At 41.1% G+C, this 14375-nt stretch overlaps 1 protein-coding gene across 1 annotated transcript in view; it reads left to right on the top strand.

Moving 5' to 3' along the window:
• The window catches only part of BICC1 (BicC family RNA binding protein 1), a 59693-nt gene that overhangs the window by 27457 nt on the left and 17861 nt on the right, over positions 1-14375 (top strand). Inside the window, exons 6-7 of the mRNA XM_053692237.1 lie at positions 4530-4726; positions 13936-14074. Coding sequence (XP_053548212.1) covers positions 4530-4726; positions 13936-14074 — 336 coding nt within the window. The remainder of the gene's footprint in view (positions 1-4529; positions 4727-13935; positions 14075-14375) is intronic.

Consider the following 14375-nt stretch of genomic DNA (forward strand, 5'->3'; position numbering starts at 1 on the left):
TAAGGGACGATTGTCATTCTTTTTCGTTCTGATAAAGCCCATGTCAGCTGTCCTCCGCTAAGCCAGAGCAAACCAAGAGCTCTTGGAAACCGGCTCAGTCCTGGATAAATCCAAGCAGAGCAAGAAGCCCGCCGAGTCGGCATGAGTGGGCGGTCCTCTGTCCTCTTCTGGATCGTGTAAGGGGCAGTATGTCGCTCTTTTCATTCACTTGGTGCAGGATCCATGGGTCCTGGAGGTCATAGCTCAAGGTTTCTAGATAGGTATTAAGTATCAGCAACCCAAGTGCAGATTCCTTCCTGTCTTCCTGACACAGTAAGGAGGGAAGCCTTTCTGGGGCATGTACGGGATTTGTCCTCTTAGGAGTTATTGTCCCAGTGCCTATCGTAGTGAGAGGTTTGGGATACTATTCAAACCTTTTTCGTGGTCCCTAAAAAGGAGGGAACTTTCCGTCTGATTCTGGACCTAAAGTCCTTAAGCAAGTTTTTATATATCCCCTCATTCAAGATGGAGACAATAAGGGCCATTCTTCCCCTCGTTTGAGCGGGGCAGTTCATGACCACAATAGATCTGAAGGATGCTTCCTTCATGTACCAATCCTCTAGGACCACTTCCAGTTCCTAAGGTTGCATTCCTGGACCAGAACTTCCAGTTTATTGCCCTTCCATTTGGTCTAGCTACGGCTTCAAGAAATTTTTCGAAGAGTGGACCATTCGGGATCTCTCCTCTGTCGTCTTCGTTCCCATGGATGGAAGATAATCTAGAGAGAGTTCTCTTGTGTCAAGTACCAGGGTCGAATTCATGGGTACTATAATAGTCTCCATAGACCTCTTTAATCTTCTTAAGTCCATCTGTGGCTCGGTGTATGGAGGTGCTTGGTCTCATGGTGTCCAGCATGGACATAATTTCCCTTGCCAGGTTTCACCTCAGACTGTTGCAACTGCGCATGCTGAAGGAGTGGGACAATCATTCGGATCTGTCTCAACAGAATTCTCTGGACAACCGATAGAGAATCACTCTCTTGGTGGTTCTATCCGGATCACTTGTCCTGAGGGACGTCCGTCTCAAGACCATCTTTGGTGATTGTGACTACGGTTGCGAGTCTGTCAGAATGGGGATCTGTTTGGGGTGCCAGGAAGGCACAGGGCCTATGGTCTCAGGAGGTAAAGCTCCCTTCTGACCTCATTTTGGATCTTCGGGCAATATACAATGCTCTGAAGGCTCGGCCTCTGCTGGGTTCGTCCCAGTTATTCAGTTTCCAATCAGACAATATATCCTCGGTGGCTTACATCAACCATCAGGGGGAACAAGATGCTCCCTAGTTATGAGGGAAGTATCTCGGATTCTGTTTTGGAGGAGACCAACATTTGTTTGCTGTTAGCGATCCACATTCCGGGTGTGGACAACTGGGAAGCGGATTTTCTCAGCAGACAATCCTTTCATCTGGGGGAATGGTCTCTCCATTCCAAGTGTTTGCAGAGATTTGCTAGAGGAAGATCTTATGACGTCTCAATACCAAGCTACCCAGATATGGGTCAAGGTACAGGGATCCTCAGGCGGCGCTAACAGATGCATTAGCGGTGCCTTGGAGGTTCAACCTACTTTATCCTTTCTGGCCGTTACCACTACTTCTTAGTGTAGTGTCTCGAGTCAAGAAGGCGTCAGTGATACTGATTGCTCTGTCTTGGCCACAAAGAATATGGTTTGCGGATATAGTGGGGATGTCGTCATCTCCTCCATGGAAGTTACCTTGTCACAGGGATCTGCTGACCAAGGTTTCTTTGTTCATCATTGTCTAGATTCTCTGAGGCTGACTGCGTGGATATTGAACGCTTAGTCCTAGCCAAGAGAGGGGTTTTTGAGAGTGTTATTTTTATTCTGATCAAGCTCGTAAGCTGGTATCTCGTTGCATCTATTATAAGGTGTGGAGGACCTACGTATTCTGTTCTCCAGGATGAACTGGAGAAGGGCCTTTCTGCAAGTCCCCTGATGGGACAGTCTTCGGCCCTGTCTGTGTTACTGCACAAGAGGGTCGCTGAGCTTCCAGATGTGCAGCCATTTGTTAAGGCTCTGCTGGGATCAGACCTAATAATGGAAAAACGTGTTGTTGATAAACAATTAAAATAGCCGATTCTGATCTCGTTGACATAAAAAAGGGTCATCTGATGATTATCAAAAATAGACCTATCTTCTTAAAAGGGAAAGTAAAGTCAAAACAAAACTTTCATGTACACAATTTTAATTAACTTTCCAATTTACTTATTTTATCTATTTGCTTTATTCTCTTGATATCCTTTCTTGAAAAGCATACCTAGGTAGGCCCAGGACCAGCACTGCTATACTGTGAGCTAGCTGCTGATTGGTGGCTGTGCATATGCCGCTCCTCATAGGTTCACCTGTGCTTACAGTAGTCCATTGCTGCTCCTTCAACAAAGGATTCCAAGAGAATGAAACCAATTTTAAAATGTAAGAAAATTGGAAGGTTGTTTAAAATTGTGTACTGTATCTGCATTATTAAAGAAAAAAATTGAGTTTCATGTCCCTTTAAACATACTTAAATTTGAATCAGAAGGGCCGCTCTTCATTGGTTCAACTGTACTCACAGTAGTCCATTGATGTTCCTTCAATAAAGGATACCAAGAGAATGAAACCAATTTCAAAATGTAAGAAAATTGAAAGGTTGTTTAACATTCTGTATTATTGTATTGTATACATTTTATTAAAGAAAAAATTGAGTTTCATGTCCCTTTAAACATACTTAAATTTGAATCAGAAGGTTATCAGCTGTGTAACACCAAATCATAAACCAAGCATCAGATTTTTGAGCTGGAAAATATTGATTTCACCACTGGGTAAATAATTGGCCACGTAATCCCCATGCAGACAGTTTATTTGTAATATCAAGCTTAGAGGTTTCAAACTTGCAATATAAAACCTTACATATGACAGAATTGGCAGTGCAAGGTTGAAAATCAACAGTCCCCCCCCCTCCCATTCATTCTCACTTAATACATACATTTGCTCCACAGTTAACCAAGAGCAAGATTCTATTTTTTTAAGTTTAATCTCTTTTATATCCTTCAGTAACATACTTTTCATTTTTTAGTCCTCCTGTGGTTACAGAAACAATAATTGCTTGCTTTTGTAATCAAACCTAGAATTTAGCGTTTCTTTGTGTTTCTGGAAGGAGAAAGCACACTTAATTGCCAGAAACTTTTTGTTTTTCTCCAAGCACAAAAGTATGTATGGACTACAGTAAGACAATGTGTTAAAGTAACAGAAAAAAACAAAATTAAACTTATAAGCATATTTAGGTAGTGCACAGGAGTAACAATGCACTACTGGGAGCTAGCTGCACATATATGCATCTTGTCATCTGCTCATCTGATGTGTTCAGGAAGCCTTTAGGAGTGCATTGCTGTTACTTACAACAAAGGATATTATCATTTATTTGTAAAGCGCCGCCAAATTCCGTAGCGCCGAGGATACCAAGAAAATGAAGCAAGATGATAATAAAAGTAAATTGTAAAATTGTTAGTGTATGCTCTACCTGAAAAAAAATGGGGGTTAATAGTTTTTTAAACCAGTTCTCCAATTAAGTGACACATATCCATGCAAATCCATTTTAAATGTTTAACCAAGTAAAACCTACCAAATCCTTAATTTTTAAAGAATTAAAGGGACAGTCAAGTCAAAATTAAACATGAATGATTCAGATAGAGCACACAATTTTAAACAACTTTCTGAATCATTTACATTATCTAAATGTGCACAATATGTTATATGCATACTTTCAGAGACACCAACTCCTACTGAGCATGTGCAAGATTTACAAAATATACGTATATGCATTTTGTGATTGGCTGCTGGCTGTCACATGATACATTAGGAAGGAAATTGTAACTAACTTTGAGATTTGTCAGAAAAAAAAATCTACTTCTTATTTGAAATTCAAACTAAATGCATTTGCATTGTCTCTTTATTGTACATGTAATGATTATGCAATTATACTGTGTTTAGTGGTCCTTTACACATTACATTAAAAACATATGAAATAGTTTTGTTGTTTTTTGATAAAATTGAAATTGAAGCTAGTATGATAACCTCTAAGCATGCAAACAAAAAGTAGTTTTGTTGATGATAGAAACCTGCCCTGCTTTTTTTTTCCTTTCTATTTTTACACAAAAGAAATGGCTTTCAAGGGACATGACATTTGCTTGGTTCTTTTAGTATCCTTTGTTGAGGAAGTAGCACTGCACTACTGGGAGCTGGCTGAACACATTTGGTGAGCCAATGACAATAGACAGCCCACCAATCAGCAGCTAGCTCTCAAACTGAGCTTTGACTTTATTGTCCCTTTAATATCCCCTTGAAATTGCGAAGATAAACTATTGTTTAAATTGTCGTTTTTTCTCATTTTTCAAAAATAAGAATGCAAAAAAAGCAGCATCTTACAATGCATTTCTTGGGACATAAATCTGTGTTAATAAATATTTATTTTTTATTCCATTTCTAATCTAATTTGACTATAGGATTTTCAGCTATACCACACCTGATGATGCCAGCTGCTGCCCAAGCAACGCTAACCAGTTTTCTGCTATCTGGAGTGCCTAACTTTGGGCAAAACACTCCATCTCCTCCTCCTGGATTGACTCCAGTGGATGTTCATATGAATGGAATACACTCTGAATCCAAGAAAGTCTCATCCAATTTAAACGGACATGTAAAGGTGTGTACAATGCTGTTCTTTAGATTATATATCTGTAGCAATATAAACTTCTACATATTGATATTTTTGTTCTTTTGTTATCTTTTTTGTTTGAAAATATACCCAGGTAGGCTTAATAGCAGCAATGCACTACTGAGAGCTAGCTGCTGATTGGTGGCTGCACATGTATATTGTGATTGGTTCATCAGATGTGTTCAGCTCCCATTAGTGCTTTGCTGTTTTTTCAAGTGGTATGTTCTAGCTGAATAATAAAAGAAAAAAAATGGGTTTCACCTCCCTTTTACAAATGAATAAAGTTACTGTAATCTGTTCACTTCCTGTGCCATATTTATATGGATAGAATATTGATACTAAATTGTTGCTTGTTCAATAGTCTGAAAAAAACGACTTTTCTTATTGTTATTTAGTTTCATGCTCAGGACTTAGCATCACAGTACCACAATGTCAACAAAAAAACCTCTATGTTGTAGTAAATAAATATATATAAATATAAATATATATATAAATATAAATATATATATATATATATATATATATATATATATATATATATATAAATACAACTTACACAATCATTTTCAAATCTCAAAAAAGCTGTATAAGACTTTGATCCAATCTTAGTAGTGGACCTACTCAACATATATGTTCCGTATAATGATTTTGAGTAGATAGAGAGACCATTTGGTTGTGTTTTTTTTTTGTTTTTAAATAAGCAAACTTTATGGGTCATTTACAGAAAAATACAATTACATCATTTTAAATAAAGGAAAATAATCATTGTGGGATCTAAACTAAAGGTAATAAAACATAGCACTATAAGACAAGTAAATCATTTTAAACTAAATTGCATTCCAAAATATTATGAAATACTTGTCCTTTTTTGAAGAATTATAACGTAAATGTCATTATCACTCACTCCTCAAACCCTAAAATATTCTTCTCCATTTTCAACTCTCTCCTCTACCCACCTGCACTACCCCCCTCACCTGCATTCAGTGCTCAAGACTTGGCTAACTACTTTTTCAATAAAAAAACTTACCATCCAAAGAAACATCCCGATTCCCAACACAAGCCTGCAATCTCCCAACCTTGCTCCTAGTCACCCCCTCTGCCACTCTCTGCACCCTCCTCCCAACCACTGAGAGTGAAGTGGGTTCCCTATTGTCTTCCTCACACCTCACTACTTGCCTACTTGACCATATTCCTTCACATCTAATACCTTATCTGTCTCCCACCCTCACTCCAGCTCTTACTCACATATTCAACCTATCCCTTTCTACTGGCTCATTCCCTGCTTTACTTCAAACATGCAAAGGTCACCCCCATCCTCAAAAAATCCTCCCTTGACCCTAACTCTCCTGCAAACAGCTACCCCATATCACTGCTCCCGCTAGCTTAAAAATCCTTGAAAAACTAGTCTTTGATCACCTAACCCACTTCCTGTCCTCCAACTCATTGCTTGACCCCTGCAATCTAATCTGGCTTCTGTCCCAAACACTCAACTGAGACTGCACTCACCAAGGTTTCTAATAATCTCCTTTCTGCTAAAAACAAAAGCTACTACTCTATACTCATCTTACTTGACCTCTCTGCTGCCTTTGACACTGTTGACCATCCCCTTCTCCTATGGACTCTCAGCTCTCTTGGGCTCAGTGACACTGCCCTCTCCTTGATTCACTCTTATCTCTCTTACAGATCCTTCTACGTCTCTTCTGCTGGCGACAACTCTTCTCTATTGCCTCTGTCTGTTGGAGTACCTCAAGGCTCTGTCCTGGGTCCTCTACTCTTCTCTATTTACACTTCTTCACTGGGTACACTTATCAACAGCTATGGCTTCAACTATCACCTCTATGCTGATGATACTCAGATCTACCTATCCACCCCTACATTCTCTCCATCTGTCAATTCTCACATCAGCGACTGCTTATCTGGCATTTCCTCCTGGATGTCCTCTCACTACCTAAAAATAAACAAGTCCAAGACCGAACTACTTCTAATCCCCCCCCCCCCTCTAACTCTACTCCAGTGTCTAATTTTTCTATCACTGTTGGCAGCACCACTATCTCCCCATCACCCCAAGTCCACTGCCTTGGAGTCCCACTTGACTCAAATCTGTCCTTCATTCCCCACATCCAATTGCTCTCTTTATCTTGTCACAACCACCTATGCAATATCTCCAAAATTTGTCCGTTTCTGAACGCTGAAACTACTAAAAAGCTAATCCTCTCACTGGTAATTTGCCAACTTGACTACTGTAATAACCTACTAACTGGCCTCACCTCTCCCCTCTCTCTCCCCTTCAATCCATCCTAAATGCATCTGCCAGGCTAATCCACCTCTCTCAACGCTCTATTTCTGCTGCACCTCTCTGTGAGTCCCTTCAGTGGCTCCCCATTCACAGCAGACTTAAATTCACAATTCTCACCCTGACGTACAAATCCTGACCTGCTCCTTGCATTCTCTACCATCACCTCCTCTCATGCTAGACTACAGGACTTCTCTCGTGCGGCACCAACCCTCTGGAACGCACTTCCTCGAGCTGTCAGCCTTTCCCCTAACCTCTCCTCCTTTAAACGTTCCCTAAAGACCTTTAAACAGTTGCCCTCATCTATCTCCTCACTAATATCATCTCACATTTCTCCTGTTAAGTGTAGTCAGTCCACGGGTCATCCATTACTTATGGGATATTAACTCCTCCCCAACAGGAAGTGCAAGAGGATCACCCAAGCAGAGCTGCTATATAGCTCCTCCCCTCTACGTCACACCCAGTCATTCTCTTGCACCCAACTAATAGATAGGATGTGTGAGAGGACTGTGGTGATTAAACTTAGTTTTTATATCTTCAATCAAAAGTTTGTTATTTTAAACGGCACCGGAGTGTGTTGTTTTCTTCTCAGGCAGCATTTGAAGAAGAATCTACCTGAGTTTTGTGTATGATCTTAGCGGACGTAACTAAGATCCATTTGCTGTTCTCGGCCATTCTGAGGAGTGAGGTAACTTCAGAACAGGGGACAGCGGGCAGGTTCACCTGCAAAGAGGTATGTTGCAGTATATTATTTTCTAAGGAATGGAATTGACTGAGAAAATACTGCTAATACCGATATAATGTAAGTACAGCCTTAAATGCAGTAGTAGCAACTGGTATCAGGCTGATATGTATGTATGTTTACACTTAAGTATTTCTGGGGAATGGCACTTCACTGGGAAAATACTGTATGCATATAACTTTTAGCCTAACTTGCAGTGTGAGCGACTAGCAGCAGGCTTTTAATGACATTTCATAAATTAGATTTTAAACGTTTGCTGGCATGTTAAATCGTTTAATTATCTGAGGTACTTGGTGAAAAATTGTTTTGGGCGTTATTTTCCACATGGCTGTCGTTTGTTTTGAATTAAAACAGTTTACTGAGCTTCCCTCACTGTTGTATTGTGAGTGGGAGGGGCCTATTTTGGCGCTTTTACTACGCATTAGAAATTCAGTCACAGTCTGCCTTCTTCTCCCTGCATGATCCAGGACGTCTCTACAGAGCTCAGGGGTCTTCAAAACTAGTTTTGAGGGAGGTAATCACTCACAGCAGACCTGTGAGACTGTGCTTTGACTGTGATAAAAACGCTTATATTTTCAATTGTTATCCGTTTTTTCTGATATTAAGGGTTAATCATCCATTGCTAATGAGTGCAATCCTTTGCTAAATTTATGCATTTACTGTGAAAATTTGGTTTCTATAACTAATCCGGTTCATTGTTATTCAACTGTGACAGTTTTTGTGTGCTTCTTAAAGGCACAGTAACGTTTTGCATATTGCTTGTAAATTCAGTTGAAAAGTATTTCCAAGCTTGCTAGTCTAATTGCTAGTTTGTTTAAACATGTCTGACACAGAGGAATCTCTTTCTGCAATATGTTCAAAAGCCAAGGTGGAGCCCAATAGAAATTTATGTACTAATTGCATTGATGCTACTTTAAATAAAAGCCAATCTGTACATGTTAAACAACATTCACCAGACAACGAGGGGGAATTTATGCCGACTAACTTGCCTCACGTGTCAGTACCTGCATCTCCCGCTCAGGAGGTGCGTGATATTGTAACGCCAAGTACATCAGGGCGGCCATTACAAATCACTTTACAAGACATGGCTAATGTTATGACTGAAGTTTTGTCTAAATTGCCAGAACTTAGGGGTAAACGAGATCACTCTGGGGTGAGAACAGAGTGCGCTGATAATGCTAGGGCCATGTCTGATACTGCGTCACAATTTGCAGAACATGAGGACGGAGAGCTTCATTCTGCGGGTGACGGATCTGATCCAAATAAACTGGATTCAGACATTTCAAATTTTAAGTTTAAGCTGGAAAACCTCCGTGTATTACTAGGGGAGGTGTTAGCGGCTCTGAATGATTGTAACACAGTTGCAATCCCAGAGAAAATGTGTAGGTTGGATAAATATTTTGCGGTACCGACTAGTACTGACGTTTTTCCTATACCTAAGAGACTTACTGAAATTGTTACTAAGGAGTGGGATAGACCCGGTGTGCCTTTCTCACCCCCTCCTATATTCAGAAAAATGTTTCCAATAGACGCCACCACACGGGACTTATGGCAAACGGTCCCTAAGGTGGAGGGAGCAGTTTCTTCTTTAGCTAAGCGTACCACTATCCCGGTGGAGGATAGCTGTGCCTTTTCAGATCCAATGGATAAAAAGTTAGAGGGTTACCTTAAGAAAATGTTTGTTCAACAAGGTTTTATATTGCAACCCCTTGCATGCATTGCGCCTGTCACGGCTGCGGCAGCATTTTGGTTTGAGTCTCTGGAAGAGACCCTTGACTCAGCTCCATTAGATGAGATTACACACAAGCTTAAAACCCTTAAGCTAGCTAATTCATTTATTTCTGATGCCGTAGTACATTTAACTAAACTTACGGCTAAGAATTCCGGATTCGCCAATTCAGGTGCGCAGATCGCTGTGGCTAAAATCCTGGTCAGCTGATGTAACTTCTAAATCTAAATTACTTAACATACCTTTCAAAGGGCAGACATTATTCGGGCCCGTTTTGAAAGAAATTATCGCTGATATTACGGGAGGTAAAGGCCATGCCCTGCCTCAAGACAGAGCCAAACCAAGGGCTAGACAGTCTAATTTTCGTGCCTTTCGTAACTTCAAGGCAGGAGCAGCATCAACTTCCTCTGCTCCAAAACAGGAAGGAGCTGTTGCTCGCTACAGACAAGGCTGGAAACCTAACCAGACCTGGAACAAGGGCAAGCAGGCCAGAAAACCTGCTGCTGCCCCTAAGACAGCATGAAGTGAGGGCCCCCGATCCGGAAACTGATCTAGTGGGGGGCAGACTCTCTCTCTTCGCCCAGGCTTGGGCAAGAGATGTCCAGGATCCCTGGGCGTTGGAGATCATATCTCAGGGATATCTTCTGGACTTCAAAGCTTCTCCTCCACAAGGGAGATTTCACCTTTCAAGGTTGTCAACAAACCAGATAAAGAAAGAGGCGTTTCTACGCTGTGTACAAGACCTTTTACTAATGGGAGTGATCCACCCAGTTCCGCGGTCGGAACACGGACAAGGGTTTTACTCAAATCTGTTTGTGGTTCCCAAAAAAGAGGGAACCTTCAGACCAATATTGGATTTAAAGATCCTAAACAAATTCCTAAGAGTTCCATCGTTCAAAATGGAAACTATTCGGACAATCTTACCCATGATCCAAAGAGGTCAGTACATGACCACAGTGGATTTAAAGGATGCCTACCTTCACATACCGATTCACAAAGAACATTACCGGTATCTAAGGTTTGCCTTCCTAGACAGGCATTACCAGTTTGTAGCTCTTCCCTTCGGGTTGGCTACGGCTCCAAGAATCTTTACAAAGGATCTGGGCTCTCTTCTGGCGGTACTAAGACTGCGAGGAATTTCCGTAGCTCCGTACCTAGACGACATTCTGATACAAGCGTCAAGCTTCCAAACTGCCAAGTCTCATACAGAGTTAGTACTGGCATTTCTAAGGTCGCATGGGTGGAAAGTGAACGAGGAGAAGAGTTCTCTCTTACCACTCACAAGAGTTCCCTTCTTGGGGACTCTTATAGATTCTGTAGAAATGAAAATTTACCTGACAGAGGACAGGTTAACAAAACTTCTAAATGCTTGCCGTGTCCTTCATTCCATTCAACACCCGTCAGTGGCTCAATGCATGGAGGTAATCGGCTTAATGGTAGCGGCAATGGACATAGTTCCTTTTGCACGCCTGCATCTCAGACCGCTGCAATTGTGCATGCTAAGTCAGTGGAATGGGGATTACTCAGATTTGTCCCCTATGCTGAATCTGGATCAAGAGACCAGAGATTCTCTTCTATGGTGGCTTTCTCGGCCACATCTGTCCAGGGGGATGCCCTTCAGCAGGCCAGACTGGACAATTGTAACAACAGACGCCAGCCTACTAGGTTGGGGCGCTGTCTGGAATTCCCTGAGGGCTCAGGGATCATGGACTCAAGAGGAGAGTCTCCTTCCAATAAACATTCTGGAATTGAGAGCAGTTCTCAATGCCCTTCTGGCTTGGCCTCAGTTAGCAACTCTGAGGTTCATCAGGTTTCAGTCGGACAACATCACGACTGTGGCTTACATCAACCATCAGGGAGGGACAAGGAGTTCCCTAGCGATGATGGAAGTATCAAAGATAATTCGCTGGGCAGAGTCTCACTCTTGCCACCTGTCAGCGATCCACATCCCAGGCGTGGAGAACTGGGAGGCGGATTTCCTAAGTCGCCAGACTTTTCATCCGGGGGAGTAGGAACTTCATCCGGAGGTCTTTGCCCAAATACTTCGACGTTGGGGCAAACCAGATATGGATCTCATGGCGTCTCGCCAGAACGCCAAGCTTCCTTGTTACGGGTCCAGGTCCAGGGACCCGGGAGCGGTCCTGATAGATGCTTTGACAGCACCTTGGACCTTCAGGATGGCTTATGTGTTTCCACCCTTCCCGATGCTTCCTCGTTTGATTGCCAGGATCAAACAGGAGAAAGCATCGGTGATTCTAATAGCGCCTGCGTGGCCACGCAGGACCTGGTATGCAGATCTAGTGGACATGTCATCCTGTCCACCTTGGTCTCTGCCTCTGAGACAGGACCTTCTAATTCAGGGTCCTTTCAAACATCAAAATCTAATTTCTCTGAAGCTGACTGCATGGAAATTGAACGCTTGATTTTATCAAAGCGTGGATTTTCGGAGTCAGTAATTGATACCTTAATACAGGCTAGGAAACCTGTTACCAGGAAAATTTACCATAAGATATGGCGTAAATACTTACACTGGTGCGAATCCAAGAGTTACTCATGGAGTAAGGTTAGGATTCCTAGGATATTGTCTTTTCTACAAGAAGGTTTAGAAAAGGGTTTATCTGCAAGTTCTTTAAAGGGACGGATCTCAGCTCTGTCCATCCTTTTACACAAACGTCTGTCTGAAGTTCCAGACGTTCAGGCTTTTTGTCAGGCTTTGGCTAGGATTAAGCCTGTGTTTAAGACTGTAGCTCCACCGTGGAGCTTAAACTTAGTTCTTAACGTTTTACAGGGTGTTCCGTTTGAACCCCTTCATTCCATTGATATCAAGCTGTTATCTTGGAAAGTTCTGTTTTTAATGGCTATTTCCTCGGCTCGTAGAGTCTCTGAGTTATCAGCCTTACATTGTGATTCTCCTTATCTGATTTTTCATTCAGATAAGGTACTGAATGAAAAACCTGGGTTCTTACCTAAGGTAGTCACTAACAAGAATATCAATCAAGAGATTGTTGTTCCATCATTGTGCCCTAACCCTTCTTCAAAGAAGGAACGACTTCTGCACAATCTAGACGTAGTCCGTGCCCTCAAATTTTATTTACAGGCAACTAAAGATTTTCGCCAAACTTCTTCCCTGTTTGTCGTTTATTCTGGACAGAGGAGAGGTCAAAAAGCATCTGCTACCTCTCTCTCTTTTTGGCTTCGTAGCATAATACGTTTAGCCTATGAGACTGCTGGACAGCAACCTCCTGAAAGGATTACAGCTCATTCTACTAGAGCTGTGGCTTCCACTTGGGCCTTTAAGAATGAGGCCTCTGTTGAACAGATTTGCAAGGCTGCAACTTGGTCTTCTCTTCATACTTTTTCCAAATTTTACAAATTTGACACTTTTGCTTCTTCGGAGGCTGTTTTTGGGAGAAAGGTTCTTCAGGCAGTGGTTCCTTCCGTATAAAGATCCTGCCTGTCCCTCCCGTCATCCGTGTACTTTAGCTTTGGTATTGGTATCCCATAAGTAATGGATGACCCGTGGACTGACTACACTTAACAGGAGAAAACATAATTTATGCTTACCTGATAAATTCCTTTCTCCTGTAGTGTAGTCAGTCCACGGCCCGCCCTGTTTTTTATGGCAGGTCTAAATTTTAAATTATACTCCAGTCACCACTGCACCCTATAGTTTCTCCTTTCTCGTTTGGTTTTCGGTCGAATGACTGGGTGTGATGTAGAGGGGAGGAGCTATATAGCAGCTCTGCTTGGGTGATCCTCTTGCACTTCCTGTTGGGGAGGAGTTAATATCCCATAAGTAATGGATGACCCGTGGACTGACTACACTACAGGAGAAAGGAATTTATCAGGTAAGCATAAATTATGTTTTTCAGTCCTCACCTCCTGTTTCCCATCCTCCTACCCATCTAGATTGTAAATTCCCACAGCAACAGGGCCCTTAAATTCCCCCTGTATTTGTCTGTAAAATGTTGTCTTTTATTGTATCGTTTCTCTGTTGTACTTATATCTTTGTACCCTTTTCTTTGTACCCATGGGCAGTGCTGCGGAATCTGTTGATGCTTTATAAATAAAGAATAATAATAATAATAATAATAAATTACCACTGAAATATTAACCAGCAGAGCTATATTGTCACTTATAACACTAATCATGTTTTAAAGTATTCAGCTTATTTATTTGTCTATATAACTGTTTGAACTAAACTGCATTTTTGCATGCATTCTAAAATATTATGAAATATTTGTCCTGTTTTGAAGAATTAAGACTTAAATATTATTACTATTTGATATTAACCAGCAAAACTATATTACCACTTATAACACTAATAATGTTTTAAAGTATTAAGCTTATTAATTTGTCTATAAAACTGTTGGAAGTTTTGGATGTAGGAAAAATAACCTTTTTTTTGTTGGTTTTTTTGTTTGTTTTTTCAGACTTCAAACATGAAATATGGTCCAATATCTGCATCATCTCTAGGGGACAAAGTGTTAAACTCAAACCTTCCTGATTCGTCACGACAGTCAAACAGCCATAAATCCTCAGAACCCGTGAATGCCAAGACTGATTCTGAAGGTGACTTTAAAATATGTGCTTGATACCATAATTCTCAAAATGTATTATGGTGGGTTTTTTTTAACTCAGGTTTGCACAATTGTGCACTTCTTGATAGTTGCACGTAACATTTTAAAACCTTTTACTTAAAGCGATATTACCCATATACTAAATCACCTGACTAGAAAATATCACATGAACATCTCTATGTAAAAAAAAGAAAAAGGAACATATTTTGCCTCTTAATTTCTTTCAGTGCTATGTTCATACGTTGCTGAGATTTCACCATAATCTTGCTAGATTTTATATTAAACTTCCATAA

The sequence above is a fragment of the Bombina bombina genome, chromosome 9 (genome assembly GCF_027579735.1).
Source record: "Bombina bombina isolate aBomBom1 chromosome 9, aBomBom1.pri, whole genome shotgun sequence".
Classification (NCBI taxonomy): domain Eukaryota; kingdom Metazoa; phylum Chordata; class Amphibia; order Anura; family Bombinatoridae; genus Bombina; species Bombina bombina.